At 42.5% G+C, this 16,998-nt stretch overlaps 1 protein-coding gene across 1 annotated transcript in view; it reads right to left on the bottom strand.

Annotated features, from left to right (window-relative positions):
• Nucleotides 1–16,998, bottom strand: part of ISM1 (isthmin 1) — a 30,272-nt gene that overhangs the window by 5,490 nt on the left and 7,784 nt on the right. The window contains exons 2-4 of the mRNA XM_083607314.1: nucleotides 5,410–5,649; nucleotides 2,750–3,023; nucleotides 1,968–2,111 (exon numbers count right to left, since the gene is read on the bottom strand). Of these exons, the coding sequence (XP_083463440.1) occupies nucleotides 1,968–2,111; nucleotides 2,750–3,023; nucleotides 5,410–5,649 (658 nt within the window). The remainder of the gene's footprint in view (nucleotides 1–1,967; nucleotides 2,112–2,749; nucleotides 3,024–5,409; nucleotides 5,650–16,998) is intronic.

Genomic DNA, 16,998 nt, shown 5'->3' with positions numbered 1-16,998 from the left:
GCAAATATTTGGGCTATTAATAAATCCAGACCTTAAGAAACTCCCCAACATGAGAGGAACGACGAACAACAACAACAAATGCCTGCAGATGTTCTCTCAGCTATGCAGGAACATCTTATCTGGTGCCATGTTTAAATGACCTAACCACACGAGCAGAGAAAGAACCACCTGATTCCACACACCTCCTTCAGCTCCAGCTGGGTCAGGTGGAAGCGACTTGTAAACAAAGTTTACATTGTTTGGAAAATGTATTTGGACAACAAAGGCAATCCTCTGTCTGAAAGATGCTGCTCTGTTGAGCTAGGAGCCTCTTTGCCAAGCCGATATTAGCAGCACCTTTGAGACTGAGCCTTGCCTTTCCTCCCCTCAAATATGCATCACACAGATGCAGAGTCTAGGGCTAGTCAATTTAAACTGCACTGTCTAAGGTGGTTGACAGGGTTGCCATTTTCATGCCTCTATTCCCGTTGACAACAGAAAGGGGAGGTGCGGGGCGGACCAAAAAATCAAGGTTGCTTTCCCATAAAAAACAATCAAGTGGAAAAAAATCCTTAAATAAAGCAAAGATGGCACTTTCTATGTAGCCTAAAACTATGCACATTCCGCAACGCACATCTTCAAATTGGCATGTCAGCATTACACATGACGGTTCTGGAGAAGTATCAGCAAATTAGCTTTGTAAGTTGAAGACACAGTTATTTGTTCAGATGAGCTTTCCCTTGCTGTTGTTCCAGACACGTACCCTCCCTACAAGTTATGGAAAGTTTGTTGAGCAAGATACCCAAGAACCCACCATGAAGGCAAAATTCACAGCAGTTTAGTTTTTGCCCTTGACATTTCCAAATTCTCAGTGGAGTTCTAATGAGGGTGAGGGTTCATTCTCTTTGGCAAATCCTTGGGCAATTTCTACTGTGTCGTCATGTTCCTTCCAAGGAAACAAACATGGCTCCGTCAGTGCCAGCTGTCAGGCGCCAGGTTGAGACACTCCGTGTTGCCCAGGCATTGGGATATTAATCTGGAACATTCTCTGGTATGAATTTGGCCTTTTTTGTGGTGCTCACCATTTAGGTCAGGGGAATGATTTCTTCTTTTCATAGCATTGTTTGAATTTGTGTTTATTGCATCTTGGGGGGGGTTTTTTGCTTCTGGTTTTTAACTGATAGTTTTTAATGCTGTTTGTAGTTTTATGGATCTGTATGTTGCTCTGAGACATTTTATTTGAAATAATAAAGCAATGAAATAATAGTAGTAGCATGATTAATGAATATGCTTTTTAAAAAAATAGTGCTAACGCTCTCTCCACAAGTAAGAATTCCCTGAAGATCTCAATGTGTTTTCCAGTTGAACTTTTGCATCTAAATACAGGCCGTGATGGAGGGATGAATGAGAAATATCAGGGGAGGGCTCCATTGCCTAAGCTAAAGTATAGTTACCAGCATGTTCACATCTGAGTGAAGGGCCTCCCTGACCCCACTAGTGATGTGTGTGCAAGAGTCATAGTTTAGTCAAGGTACCACATCCAAGGTATTAGGCTTTGAACTGCTATGGTTGTCTTGATCATCTCATTTTGCAGATTGCTCTCTTTCTCTACACTTTGAAACCTGGTGTCACTGCAAAAACACCAAAGCATCTTATTCTCTTAGCACTTAATGCAATTAGAACTTCAGAAGGCAGGATACTCTTATTTCCTATAGTACCCCATCTAGTGCATCTCGCAAGAAATGCATGTCTCTTTTGCCTACATCTCTGTAGGCTCTATTGAAATCTGAGGCACGCTGCATGAGCAGTGCTCCTGAAGGCCCTTTAGAAAGGAAAAGCATCTGGCTCTGCCTTAAAGGCACAACAAAGCTGATAATTTCAGATATGGGGTAGCATCTCCTCCTATTATTTTAATATGATACTTTTTACCAGCGAAGGGTTGCAAGCAGTTGTGCCGTTCAGGTCAAAGCAATGAAGCGGAGCCTAACCTGGACAGTTGGGCCTGTCACATGTCCTTGATTCGGTGGCTGTGCAGGCATAACCACAGGTTCTGGTGCGCTTCTGATTGCCGTTGCCACAGGTTATACTACAAATAGACCAGGGGCTCCAGTCTCCTTCCCCGTCTATGTAATCTGCAAGGGAGGAACAAGAAAAAACAGGAGAGAACTAGCTGGTAAACAAGTAAATGTTTGATTATAAAGGTAGAAATGGCAAGAAAACAATACATGTTGCTATCAGAGGACTGGCTCAGATATTAAGTGGTGTCTTCAACAAAACATTTGCTGCTGTCCACAATGCCAGTCAGCATGGCCTTTTCTTGGGATACTCTATCCTATCGTTTCCCTCCCCAGTTTTCCATTCCAGGCTCATTGAACATGCTTAGACCTTAGTGAGCTGATTTGGTTTTCCCTCCCTTCCCCACAAAGTTTATGTGTGCTTCTGCAAATTTTGGGGTTCCCTCGAGCCGGCTGATACTTCCCTCTCCTGTGTAAGTGGGTGTGCTTTGGCTACACAATAGTCAGAGAAGATCGGTATCAGTGCATAGTATATATTATCTAAACCTCAGGGAATCAGTTAATCTGAAATAACTGAAACACAATTCCTTTTCTCTCACCGGTGCCCCTGACCCTCCCTTCCCTCTTATTATCTTTGGTGCCCAGTCACTCTCTGTAGTGGTGGGTGCCCTCCCAACACCTGCTTCCCTGTTAGTGCAGCGCCGGGTGGTGGCAAAGTTGTGCAGATGCACAAGACTGGTCCCACCCTCACTCACCATACTCTGGCTGTGCCTTTGAGTCAAATGTCCGGTGACTAGGTGCGTGACTTTCCCACCCGCCACCAACGGGGTTCAGGAAGTTGCTGTCTTCGGTTGTGCTGTCATACTTGTAATCCTGGTCCCCACTACTCATGCGGGTGACCGTGGGTGCTGATCTCTGCCACCAGTTCCTCCAGTCTGGTGATGGGACAGGCCAGCTGGGTTTGCTGCCTTCCTTTCGGAGATCCTTCTCTGGTTCAGAGTCTGGCCCATCAACAACTTCTATAGTCACCTGGAGAATTCGAGACAGCAGGCAAATAAGTATTCAGGTCTCTACAGCTATGTCCCAAACACCAATCCAAGAAAGAAAGAAAAATATGTTGACATGCCAGTGAAAGATTTTGTCAAGCCAAGACAAAAGGCAAGTGCTACCTGGAACTTCCAAGGGAGGGGGAAAGGAATCCATATACAGTCGTACCTTGGATCCCGAAGGCCTTGTGGGTCAAACGTTTTGGCTCCGGAATGCCGCAAACCTGGAAGTGAGTTTACCAGTTTGCGAACGTTCTTTGGAACCCAAACGTCTGAGGTGACTTCCATGGCTTCCAATTGGCTGCAGAAGCTTCCTGCAGCCAATTGGAAGCTACGCCTTGGTTTCTGGAACGGATTCTGTTCAACTTCCGAGGTACCACTGTGTGTGTGTGTGTGTGTGTGTGTGTGTGTGTGCAACAAACAGAAAGGATGTCTGCTGTCTTCTGTCAGACTGGTCCTCAGTTAGTGGAAGAAGACTCACAAGTAGATTAGGCCTAGGGAGGTTTGTACTACTAGCATCACCAATATTGACATTTTTGTTTGGGTTTCCTTTTAAAGAGGAGAAGAGGCAGAGAGCAAAGGTTCAAAGAAGGACAGAGGTGCCACAGGACACTTTTTTCTTGTTTATGCCGCATAGAATGAACGTGCTCTGGAAATGTGAGAAACGGTGACTTAAAAACTGGAGGAAGAGGAGAGTTCACACAAACAGAAGCGGCGAGGTATCGGAATCCAAGCCCAGGAGCTCCTCACAGTTGGTACACATTTAAATAGGCTGGGAAACCGAAGGGGGGGGGGGGGGGAGAACATCACACAGAAAAAAAAATTTGGCAGCCAAATTATTGGCTCGACACATGACTTCACTTTGTTTCGAAGGAAAAGAAAGTGAAGCTGTTGCACCCTGAATAGCCTTGCACTGCTGGCATGACCGCATGAGCTGGCATGTGTCAAATCAATGGGCGATCAACAAAAGAGCTTTTCACCAAGAACGAAGAAAATCTCTGATCCCCAAGGAAATATGTTACTGGCTTTTTTAAAAAAAGCACCTCATTTTCAAGGACTTCCTGTGAATTCGTTTACTTGAGTGCAGTGGTGCATTTGGCTGCTGATTTGGCAACAGAGTTTAAAAAAGCATCCGTAGCACAAAAGTAACAGCTGCTTGGGTTACCCTTTTCAAATGTCTCCTTGTCTTGCTAATACTGAAACAATTGCACGAATGGAAAAGGGGCTGAATAAAAATATTTCATTTCTGGGAAAGATTGAGCCAAATAATGAGTAAACAGACAGGCACTGTATTCATTTCAACTGGCACTAGGTAGAACAAGTCTCGAAATTTTGTGCAAGGCTATTGTCAGTGACTGACTGCTGTCTTGTACTGTAAACATTTAAAAAACAACTTACCTACCTTTATTGTAAGAAAGCCCAAGGAAGTGTTTATTTTTAAGTGTACATGTGGGGGAAAGGTAGAATAAGTTATACAGGTCTACCTGAAAATCTTCTGTATATGGTTGTATCCCATGTTCGTTATTGTTCTCCTCAGAGTATACCCACTGAAATTAATGTACGCAAGTTACTCGTTTTTTATTTAATTTTAGTGGGTCACTCAATGGATAGAACTAACATTGGGTGCAACTGATAGCAGATTCTGACATTAAACCAGTGACATATACAAAGCAATGTGCCATTTTTAGGCAAACAATTCTGCTCTAAAATATTGCAAATGTTCTGGCTGATGATTTTGGAGGAACTTGCTTGAAGTCTAGTGTTTGTTTCAAGTTATGAGTTTTGTCCCTGTTCCACAGTTCAGTGGTTTATTTCCATTCAAGCTAATGTTTATCCATAAGGTTTTGTATTCTGGGCTCATTTCAACATTTGAACCAGTCCTCTTATACAATATTCTAGCCAAAACAGGTCCAAACTATTTCAAAGAAGCTATGTGAGTGTTTCAGCACCACACGTTTACTGTTTAATTGCAGCAAACCATCTTCAGTCAGATGAATAAAGTTCCAAAAAACTTGTGCCACATTTCTCCACATTTACTTCAACTTTCAATGCATGACCTTTGTTGCAGGGTTTGCTAAGAAACTGGTCTGTAGGTATTTTGCTTTATGTTGATATATGTTTTATCATATTGACACCAACAATATACCTTTTGAACAGAATAATCCATCTGTTTGAACAGATCAATCAATCCATTCACCAATCACCTTAGCTGTATGGCAAATGGAAACCTGGGGGAGGAAAAACTCCTTTCTTACATTTCTTGTTTTCCTTGTGGCTTGTAGGTTTCGTGAATGAAATTGTACCTTTGTTAGACACTGTTTATTCCATGATTCAAGTAAGAGCCTAAATAGGAAAGAAGAGTTTTTTACCTGGATGTTTGGGTTTTGCCCATTGATATCTGCTTTTGAGAGGTCAGGAAAGTTTGGGAGATCCAGAAGGAATGGTCTGGGCCCATCTCTTTGCAAAGCTGTGTGCCCATTCTCTTGCCTGAATCGCTGCTTGGTGAACGATTTGTGAGCTACATGGTGGTCAGGATAATCCCGTCTGTCCTCAGGGTTTAGTGTAAAGCTGGCTTCAGGTGATGGAAGACCATCTGTGTGGAGGGCATCCTGGGGGCAAGAAGCAAACACCAAGATTACACACAGCAAAGAAGAGAGACAAAGAGTTAGCAGAACACAGTGGGTTGGTTTACATGTCACAGTTACGCTTAAGAACTATGCTTTAAAGGTGTGGTGGTACACTGGCAAAAATGGTGTTCACTTTGCTTCTCCCCCACTCTAACAATGGTTTGCTCCTGGATTACCACTTGCCATTTGCCTGGGGGAACCCTAAGCCAACCATGGGTTAGCTCCCTGTAGGAGCAGGAGATGAGCAAAGCAGTCGTGAGTTTAGCCCCATGCACAAACGTTTTGCACATTCACTTTTAAGCTACGCGATTCCCCCTCATTTTATCATCACAACAGCTTTGTCAGGTAGCTTGGGCTGCAAGACAGTAATTGATTACCCAATGAGCATCACAACTCAGGGGCTTGTCACACTGACCATTTATAGTGGAATAGTCACTGTTTGATTTGACATTTTAAAGACTTGACTTTGTAGCTGATACAAATGTTAAGAGAGTTGAGCGAAGGGTTTTCCTTTCCACGGTAATAGTGAGCTTTGCCCAAACTGAGAAAAGTTCAGTGGTTACATTCACACTCCTAAAGTGTCCTTGTGTTCCTCTAGCTATTAAATATCAGCATGCTGAGGGGGCCAGCCCTTTTTAATTTATTTATTTTTAATGCCTAGTACCCCAGAATATTGACCTTGTGGAAGTACAGTGGTACCTCAGGTTAAGTACTTAATTCGTTTTGGAGGTCCGTTCTTAACCTGAAACTGTTCTTAACCTTAGCTAATGGGGCCTCCTGCTGCTGTCGTGCCGCCGGAGCCCAATTTCTGTTCTCATCCAGAAACAAAGTTCTTAACCTGAAGCACTATTTCTGGGTTAGCGGAGTCTGTAACCTGAAGCGTATGTAACCCGAGGTACCACTGTATAGGAAATTGGAAGAGGAAGTACGCTTCTTGCAAACCTGGTTTTTGTGGCAAAATTTTGTCTGCAGCTAATGATTGTTGTCATGGATCAGATGTTGACTCGGTACCATCATCTCTATCTGCCACAACTCTCCTCTGAACTCAGCTCTCAAACTGACAGCTCGCAGTGGTTCAAGGGAAGCAGCACGAAACAGATGTCTTCCAAACTATTGCCATTGACCCCCACCACCCTTCACGCAAAGTACAGGACAATGCTTGTCCCCATGCCACACAACTAAAAATATTGAGGATCCATTCTGGATCTTTCACCAAGTTGGATTCCTTACGGTATAAGAAGCAGCAGATTTCCAAGTACATTATTCTGGAATACTAGCTGGAATATGCATGCTGACGTCATGCAGCAATGTGTCAAAAAATCTGAAAAACCCAGCAACCATTATGCTATAAAAATGGAAAGTGTAGAAAGGCCCTAAATAAGATTTTCCACCTGGATGTCACAGGTCCTAGTCTGAGACTCTAGCCACTACTCCACACTGAGGTCTGCAGCGAGTTGTTAACTGCTATATCTAGATAATCTCCTTTTCACGTTGACTTCAAGTGGGTCTTCAATTCTTGCAACATGGAAGAAAAACCCTGCAGCTTTAAAAGTATGCAGCTTCTCAGAGCTGTCTGTAGTTTCCAGCAGGCAGCTGCTCTCTGCTCTTTGCCTCTCCTCCTGCCCAGTCCCCAAAATCATTCACCATCTCCTTGCTAAATATATGTGTGTATCCATCACCTGTCAAATGGTGTTTCCCTTAGTGTCTTGAAAGCATTTTGTCGACATGGCTCACAAGGAACAAGGATTTCACCAGAGATTCAGAGACCAAAAAACATCTTGTGCTTAAGCAGATTGCCTCTCCCAGGATGAACCTTGCCTTTTCAAATATAACGCTTGCCCACTGCGTCCTCCTGGGGCTTTAACTTCTGACTGTAACAGAAGGGTGTTATATTTGAAAAAGCAGGGTCATCTGGGGAGAGGCAATCTATGTAAACAAAAGATGTTTGGGGCTCTTGTTTATAGAAGCAAATGCCCTGGGTGTCAAGGGAATTGCACCTGTGGTCTCTTTCCTTCATTTGTGAAAGTGTCAATGTCATTTGGCAGAGTTCAACTCAGAAACAATCTCTGTGGGTTTGGTAATGCTCGCCTTAAAAGGAGATGTGAGCATTCAAAGCCCCAAATTCTTCTCTGGTTGCTATATGTCAATCATATGTTGTCAACTGCAAGTTGGTTTTCACTTTATGTGGCAAAGGTGCTGAAAGTACATTTGTTGGGCCTTCCTGGTATATGTTCACTCCATGTGTGCCCACAAAAAGCATGTTTCCATCTCAGTGTTTGCTGCTCCAAACACCCAGTTTATGCTGCAAGCACCCTTGTTACGTAGAATGAGAATCAACGTTTAGTGTTTTGAATGATACAGTCTGGAATACCCTATGCCATAGGATAAATGGACATAAATCTGACCTCAGGAATCACGAGACAGAGAAACTAGTAGGAGAACACTTCAGTCTCCCAGGACATTCTATACAAGATCTCAAAGTAGCTGTCTTATTACAAAAGAATTTCAGAAATAGACTGGAAAGAGAAGTTGCTGTATTGCAACTTACTACCAAACTTAAAACCATGGAGAGACCCGGTCTGAATAGAGACATTGGACTCTTATCTCATTATACATGATAAAGCTATTTTTAGCCACCTCACCCCTTGCTTTTTCCTGTAAGACCAATTGCAGTCGTTAACAGTTGTCAACAGGTTTACCACACCTATCAGCCAATCACCCATTCCCACCACCCTTCTGAGTAATACCCCACCCCACCCTCTCACTATATATAAGGGTCTGGTGACTTCTGTTTCAGTGTATCTGAAGAAGTGTGCATGCACACGAAAGCTCATACCAATGACAAACTTACCGTAGTTGGTCTCTAAGGTGCTACTGGAAGGATTTTTTTTGTTTTTTTTGTTTCAAGTCTGGAATAAGTAAAGCGTGGGAACTACCAGGAATGCTAATGGTTATTCAGAATAATTTCTGAGAACAAAACAACATTGTCTTTAATAAGCATCTGACTATTTAAGGCCTAGAATTAGCTGGTCTGTGAAACTAATAACATGCCTAGTTCTCAAATGTTGCTGACACTAAACTATCTGAACCAGTTAGTGTTTTCTTCTGTGCTATGTAGCCTAAGCTGGTGGGTTTGAGAGGCCCGTGGGGTGAAAGAAATGTCTTGATGCCTTTATGTAACTAGTAAAGCACCTAGTGTACAATGCAAGTTTCCACAGCACCTGGTTTATAATTAAAAATGATAAACGCAAGAGACTCCAGGCTGAAATTGTACAAAAACGATATGACAGACGCCGCACAATCTCTTCCTACAAGAAGCAAGGAAGCATGCAGAAATAAAGTTCTGCTACACATTAGAAGCCTCTCTCTTTGAAACTAATGAATGCAGCTTCATTTCGACATTGTTCAAGCCCTAATACTCCTCTCGGCCTATGCGCTATTGTTACAACATCAAAGACCCACTGCTGGCTCAGATACAGTCAATATGAAAAGAGATGGCCCCCTAAATTTACTGCTTGACTGCGTTCTCTTTTAAACAGATAGCACCGTGGTCCTCTTTCAAAGAGGTATCGCAGACATAGATCTTCTTTATAGGACATCATGTACAATAAAGCAGAGCTATAACTTTGTAAAAAAGAGAAAGAAAGAAACTAACAACATGAAGCACCTTTAAAGAATCCCCATGAGGTGAACATTCCTTATAGAAATATCTCTGTGGTTACCAGTTTTTAAATGCTTGGTACACTCTGGCCATAGTTCAAAGCTCTTTGATGATATATCATTGTTTAACTGACTAACTGAATTATATTTTAGCTAGGCTATAACTTCACATGTTTTACGCTCTGAAAATTATATATATTTAAACTTGATTGCCCCAAACATTAGGAATGTAGCAAAATGGCAATACTTCTTGCTGGGTTCTTCGCCATAGATAGGTTCCCATAAATCTACCCACTTCAGAAAAAGATTTCTCCCTCCTCCCAAAACGAATGCTTCATTGCAACTTATCTAATTGAACTAAAAAATAATAAATGTGGGGGGCGGGGGGAATCCACATCTCTATTAAAACTATTTTGTTTCCAGTCTTGAGTAGTGGATGTTTTGAAGGCTACTTGGTTCAAATAAAGCCTAAGATCAGTTACACATTATGCTGCCAGAACCTAAATCTCCATTCACTATGGGAAATTTAATCCATCCTTGTTACGGAGCTATTTTAGCATTTGCAGATGCTACAGCAATGTTAAAAATGGGGGCTATAACATGCTTCAAGGGCCATGGAAGAGGCACATGCAGGAACAGGAAAGCCAAGGAAAACAGGAAGAGGGTCCCACTCACCTCCTTTAGCACCATGGGGTGTAGGCAGCTGTGCTGGTTCACTTGGGAAAAATAATTATCTAAAAATCACGGTCGGGCAATGCCTTCATGAGGCCCAACTAAAATGGCACAAGGTAAGTGAGCAAGCTTTCATCTTCTCCAGAGCTCTTCCATAAGCTGGACGTTATGCAAAGCGGGATGTGGGGGAGATGGAAGAGCAATGGAGATATTACATTGCCATGATGTAAGAGTGAAGACAGGTGTAGCATTTCCAGGTGAGGTGGACGTGGCTTTGCTGCCCTGTAGGCAAGTGCATTTGAGTGTAGTAAATGGTACGGAAGGCACCACACTTAAGAGTGCCCGAGACAAATGAGAAACACACAATAGTATGATGTCTCGTGCCACCCTTGGGAAGAAAAGCTTGAGAAGAAAACCAACCAACCAAAAATCCCAACAGAGCACCACTGGCAGGCTAGGTGGGGGGGGGGAGGTCAAAAAATTCAGGTGCTTAAACTGAGGGTTTTTTGTGGGTGTTTTTTTTAGGTTCCTTATGAAGAATAAGATACTAATCTTCTGCCCAGATGAACCAGATTTCATAGAATTCCTTCACATTTAGTTTGTAGTAGTTTGTGTCTCAACAGCAGGATCATCCAATGGATATTGGAACTGGCACATAGCCAGCCAATTAAGCCCTAGATCTCCTACGGCTAGACTGACTTGCTCAATAGAAATGGGAGCCTTGTTATTCTAAAAATCACATAATCTGAACAAGCTAATTTTCTCCCAGGATAAAGATGATTGTCCACAAGCTCATATCCTTAACTTATTAGGCTATTAGCATTTACATAAGCACTAGGACAATAGCACTATACCAATTTATACAATAATGTATGGGAATATCGTATATTGCTCTCTTTTTTTGGGTATATTTTCATTTTTATATGCATCTGTGTGTTTTTCCCCCTCTCCTCACTTTTTCTTCTTTTCCCCCCTGTATCACTTTATTTCTTTTAACTGAAATCACCTTAATAAAATATAAATATTTTTAAAAGTTAATGTCCCTAACCTGCAGGGGTGGCAGTCTAGTGGCAGGAGTGGTGAACAAGTGCGAGAAAGAGAGTGGGCTGCACAATTCACGATTCAGTTTTATAAGTGGGTTCCAATCTAAAAAGGACTTGTGATATTGTGATGCCCTTGAAACAATGTGCTGCTTGCACTAGTAAAAGTGCAATACTTTTCCAGTCAGAGCCAAATGTAGTCTTCAGAGAGGATATCTGGATACATTGGCTCCAGAACAGAAGTGAATTGTAATTAATATGTGCAGCACATACTGCAGGAGCCCTCTCAAAACCTCTCTCGCTAAGACAGGAATATACAAATACAAGTGGGGTGGGGGTTGTTTCTTCGGTAGGAAGACAGAGCTCAAATGCAGATCACCTCCAAATCTTCATCTATCGTTACAGTATTCAAATGCCATCCTAAGAGTTAAGCATCGATACCAGTAGCAAATAATACATGTAATGTCTGAACAAAATTTGCACATGCCTTTCACATTCATGCAGCCCAAATAGCTTTAAAAGCATCTCCAAGTAAAACAATATGGGACGTCCATTTATCTAGCTGGTTCATATTTTGTTGGGAAGAAGAGAATTTTGTGAAGCAACATGCAATGATATCCGTAGACATGAGTTTGGGCAAGGCATGCCTGCCTTAGCTGACACATGAAAGAACTCCAGGAAAGGAAGAAATCTTCTAATTCTTCAGCACATGCAAAATAGCTGCAGGTTTACAGCAGGTGAAACCCACAAAAGGAAATACCCATATTACCCCCTGGGTTTTGAGTCAGCTCCAGTTTTGGTTCCAGGCAACTCAATATGAAAAAGAGGAAAGAGTTGGTTTATTTTTAAGAATATTTCTAAACCACCAGCTCATAAAATATATCAAGGCGGTATATAATAAAACCATTAAAACACGTGTTCTCTGCACACATACTCCACACTATTCCATCCATGGATTCCACTATTGAGGTTCGTAAGAAGCTGTTTCTATTCAAATGTTGTTCTCAACAGGGGAACTTACATACTGGGTGGATGTGCCATTAATTTTCACATGCTACTACTCTAAAAATTAAACAGCTACATATATTAGCAATTTTGTTCAATGCTGTTAATACTAAAAACTGAAAGTAACCTATTGTGGCTTCATTCCAGGGAGGGCTAATTACTAAGGATGCAAATTGAGAACATGACTTGCTATTCTCCAAGATCCAACTTATCTACCTGCAGGGATGAAATACTTTCCTTAATCTCTTGCAAATTGTCCCTCCCTTGGAAGTGTATCATTGCAGCCTTAGCCTTTGTGAAATGAAAGCTGGGTATATACAGGGAAAGAAGAACAGGAAGAGGCCCCGGCAAACAGTCTTAAAAAACAAAAGTGCTCTTTGTTTTAAAATATAATGTGCTTAGACCCTATTTTACAAAATGCCAAAACCCACAAAACAACAACTTTAAATGTTACCAGAAGATAGTCTGCATGTAGTTATGCATAAATGAAAAATTACCCATCAGTATTGCACAAAACTGCCAGTAGGGTAGAATAAACTTCCAAAAAGTGTTATTAGTCATCTGCTGTTTCTGAGATGTTTATACCTGAAATTGAAGTTGGGCTGTCATTTTCTGACTTCTTAGTCCAATACTTCTTCTTCTTCTTTTAAGCATCACTGGGCATGTTTGTGCTAGAGAGACGTTTTTAGGATTAATCATGACATTCCTGCATTGCTTGGCAGATATTTGTGCCCTTGTTCCAAAGAAGCAGTCCGCTTGTTCTTGTAAGAGAACGGCACCATGACATGACTTAGATCAGAAGTTTTAAGACATTGTACCTTCGTAGAACTCCTTTTGCGTCACCAAATAGTCTGCAGAACTCATCTATTGGAGAAGATCCTGGGAGCACCTGCCATTGCCCAGGTTAAGAGGGAGCTCACTGCCCTGTATTGGATGGATGGATGGGCAGTGGCAAGCAAGCTGACTTTAAGGATCCCTTGGCAAGCTTCCAAGGAACCTCCAGGTTCTCCTGCATGCAGCTCAAAAGCCACAGGTTTATATAATATGGCCATAACTAAGAGTAGCTTCAGAAGTTACTGAAGGATGAATAGTCAATTCCCCATTCAGCTCACAGTGCTTCTTATAGCTGATTTTGTCTGTAGATATGGATACAGTGATTGTACATTCAGCTTGTGGATCTTCACCACACACACCTACATCTGCTGTAAGGCACTGAGAAAATGCACAGGAGTGCGCAACGGTTAGATTTTGGCATCAGAGGACGGGACCTCTTTTATAAGAAAGATCTTGTACATGCCTAGATGCTTCAGGCACGTAATAAATATTTTACATCAGAGCCTGCTCTAAATACCTCAAGGAACAGACCTCCAAAGCACGTCTCAGCTGATGAATTTCAAATGTTTGCAACCCATTGTCTTAATGGAAAACACAAGGAAGCGTGGGCGAGATCGTTCCTTTGTGTTTCATGGAAACTGGCATGCCTCTGACGCTTCTGCCCTGGTGAGCCAGGTGGCCTTGGGTGAAGTACGTCTCAGTGGCCTGGCCTGAATGGTTTCCTACAGTAGAAAATAACCGAGATCTCAGAGACTAATGGGCTGATCGTCTTGGCTCAATACATCTGAGAAGGATAATGGTGAAGTTAAGGAGGAAGTAGACTAAGGCTAATCTGGTTTCAGCAACAGGAACAGAAGTTCTAGTATCCATTAGATTGAGCAAAGAAGTCCCATTCCTTTGGTTGGAGAACTGCATTGCAAAATTCAGAGAAGGGCATATTTCCAAGGACGGGTGGGTTTTGGTTTGCATATTGTTTCACAAAGTGCAAATTAGGTAGCTTCACCTAGAACTGAAAACTGAATCAAATTTCTCCCCAGACCTTCTAGAGATACACCAGTGGTGAAACCCTGCTGTGGTTCACAAGTCATATCATGCTCCAATGGTTTCCCCCTGAGCAAGTATTATGTTTAAACCATTCCTCCCCAGAACTCTTTTGCTCCTTGGAAATAAAGGGCTAATTCTTATTAGAACTAACCAAGCTTTAGGTAAGCAGATATTGCTCATTAGGAAGAAGTCAGGCATGCTGAACAACAGTTATAAACTAGGATTGCAAACCAGCAGCAAACTTCAGGAATGGCTCCTCCTGTTTCCTGCCCCGCCGACAAATTCTCCTCTATTCTATCATCAGCCTTAAATGAGGTTGCGCAAACTAGGTCCCTCTTAACCAGGACATGCAAACACATTTCAGACTCTTCCATCAAGCTCTAAGTCAGTGATAACCATGGTTCCTTCTGAGGAAGGCGCCATAATAAATCACAGTTGAGTGTTAGAAGGGAGGCAGGGGGAGGAATTCATGCTGGAGAGGTGAAGGACTGCTGAGGAACATGCGCCCATTCTAGATAAAAATATATACAGTGGTACCTCGCGTTACATACGCTTCAGGTTACATATGCTTCAGGTTACAGACTCCACTAGCTCAGAAATAGTGCTTCAGGTTAAGAACTTTGCTTCAGGATGAGAACAGAAATCGTGCTCCAGTGCCACGGCAGCAGCAGGAGGCCCCATTAGCTAAAGTGGTGCTTCAGGTTAAGAACACTTTCAGGTTAAGAACAGACCTCTGGAACGAATTAAGTACTTAACCCGAGGTACCACTGTATAGTTTTATTCTTTGTAGATGCAGAAAAACACTTGTATTCCTAAGAGACCTGAAAGTATCAGTCAAAACCTGCAATGTAATATAGTGGAACCTCGGTTGTCAAATGTAATCCATTCCACACGACCGTTCGACTTCCAAAACATTCAACAACCGAGGCTCAATTGCAGGTCAGCAAAATCCATTGAAAAAATGGAGAAACACGCCTTGGAAGCCATTCGACTTCTGAGGCGCGTTGAAAAACAGAAGCATTCACTTCCAGGTTGCTGGCGTTTGAAAGCCGAAACGTTCAGCTTCCAAAGTATTTGACAGCCAAGGTTCCACTGTACTTTTATTTGCTTCAAAGGCATAGTAGTGACAGTGTATACCTTGTCAAAAAAAAATTCAGCCTGCATCTCCTTAAAGAACAGGGCTTGAAAGAGGATGCGCTGTCATTGACTAAGCCGCTTCTGGAGAACCAGAGCAGTGCACGGAAGTGCTGTTTACCTTCCCGCCGGAGAGATACCTATTTATCTACTTGCACTTTGACATGCTTTCGAACTGCTAGGTTGGCAGGAGCTGGGACCAAGCAATGGGAGCTCACCCCATTACGGGGATTCGAACTGCCGACCTTCTGATCGGCAAGTCCAAGGCTCTGTGGTTTAACCCACAGCACCACCTGTGTCCCATGTACAGGGATAGTGTCTCCCTAATGTCAACAGGCAGGGTGTTCCAAAGCACACACTAAAGGAATGACTCCTTACAAACTTGGAACAAGCTCTGTGTGGTGTGCAACTTCCACAGACTGAAGTGACTGAATCAGCACATACGTATATAAGGGCTCCATAATGTCCCAATTCCTGTGATTAAAATGGAGACTTGGAATTCCAGAACAGAACGCCCACTCATTCATCTGTCATTTGTGTGTCAGAATGCATCACCGGAGAACGAGCGAGGACATTTTTGTCCCTGGAATTCCAAACAGGGTGTGAGAGAGCAAAATGTAGTAACAATTTATGCCAGGGTAGACTGGGTTGCCAGATATCCTTTTTTTTTTTTAAAGGCAGGAATTCCTCAGTTATTGGTCATCGGGTGAGACTTTTGGGTGAGTCACCAAGACTGGCAGCTGTGGGTACTAAGGCAAAATAGCAAAGATGCTTTGCAGAAGTTTCAGATGGGCCCCCAAAGTAGGTCAAAATTTTGTTGGTATTCACTGCCTGAGCTGGTTTAAGAGTAAGACTGCCCACCACACAAACCAGAATCAAGGCAGCTTTTTAAAAACAGGTATATATAACTTGTACAAAAAGACATCTTTTTGATATTTATGTCTGGTTCTTCTAGCAGTAAAGTGGCAAATAAGAACTGGGGAAATGCCCATTTAGTGTTGGCTAAGAGGTTTTTTTTAAAATGCCTCTCATGATTGCCCAAGGGTGTACTTTGTGTGTTTTTCTACTTCATTGCTCTCTAGTCTCATTGCTTATTTACTTGGCTACCTGATGTTTGAATCTGGCCACAATGAGCAAGTGGTGAGGAAAGGGAACAGGCTGCCACAGTGAGCACCCTCAAGGAGGGTGATAGGGTGCCGCCTAATAGACCCCTTTTCCCCAACCCTTTCAAAGGGGGGGAGGGAGGCATCCTTTGGGCCCCGTAGGTTTCACCCTTCCCAATGTCAGACAGTAGGGGTTGGTGATGGTGGCAAAGCTCCCTCAGCTCATAATTTGGAGGGCTGGCAAAGAGGGGCTTAGATAACATCAGATAATAGTTTTATTTGTTGTGTTTGCCATAATTGGTTTGAATGTTTATATTGTGTTTGTAAGTCACTTTGGGTCACTACTGTGAGGAAAGTGGCAGAATAATAATAATAATAATAATAATAATAATAATAATAATAATAATAATATCATCCAGTTCTTGGAGCCAAGGTAGCATGTAATCTGTGCTATTTTTCTAGAAAAAGAGGTGCTGGAACTCACCATGGACACCTCCCTTGTTCTCTTATAACGGCCATAGCACCTACCTGTGAGGTGCCAAAACTGAGTTCCGGCTGAAAAAAAGCCCTGCTCTTAATTGCATTTATGGTGCCCTGTACTTCCTTCTGGGTGTTGGGGCAAAATAGTTTGTTTCGCAGGAACTTCAGAGTGGATTTGATCTGCATGTTTTCAGCTCAGCACTGGCTATGAAAGGAGAAAAGCAGCAGAGAGAGCCATAGAGCAGGGCTGTGGCTTTATGATCAAAGGCCCTTTCTCTAGGTACTCCTGCTGCCAGAGCTTTAGCAGGTAGTGATGACTAGGGAGAAGGACCTTTTCCTATGGTGATACCTCATGCTTT

This window comes from Podarcis filfolensis, assembly GCF_964270895.1.
Source record: "Podarcis filfolensis genome assembly, chromosome: 3".
Lineage (NCBI taxonomy): Eukaryota > Metazoa > Chordata > Lepidosauria > Squamata > Lacertidae > Podarcis > Podarcis filfolensis.
The sequence above is the reverse complement of the archived record's forward strand: the minus strand, read 5'-3'. Positions and strand labels throughout refer to the sequence as shown.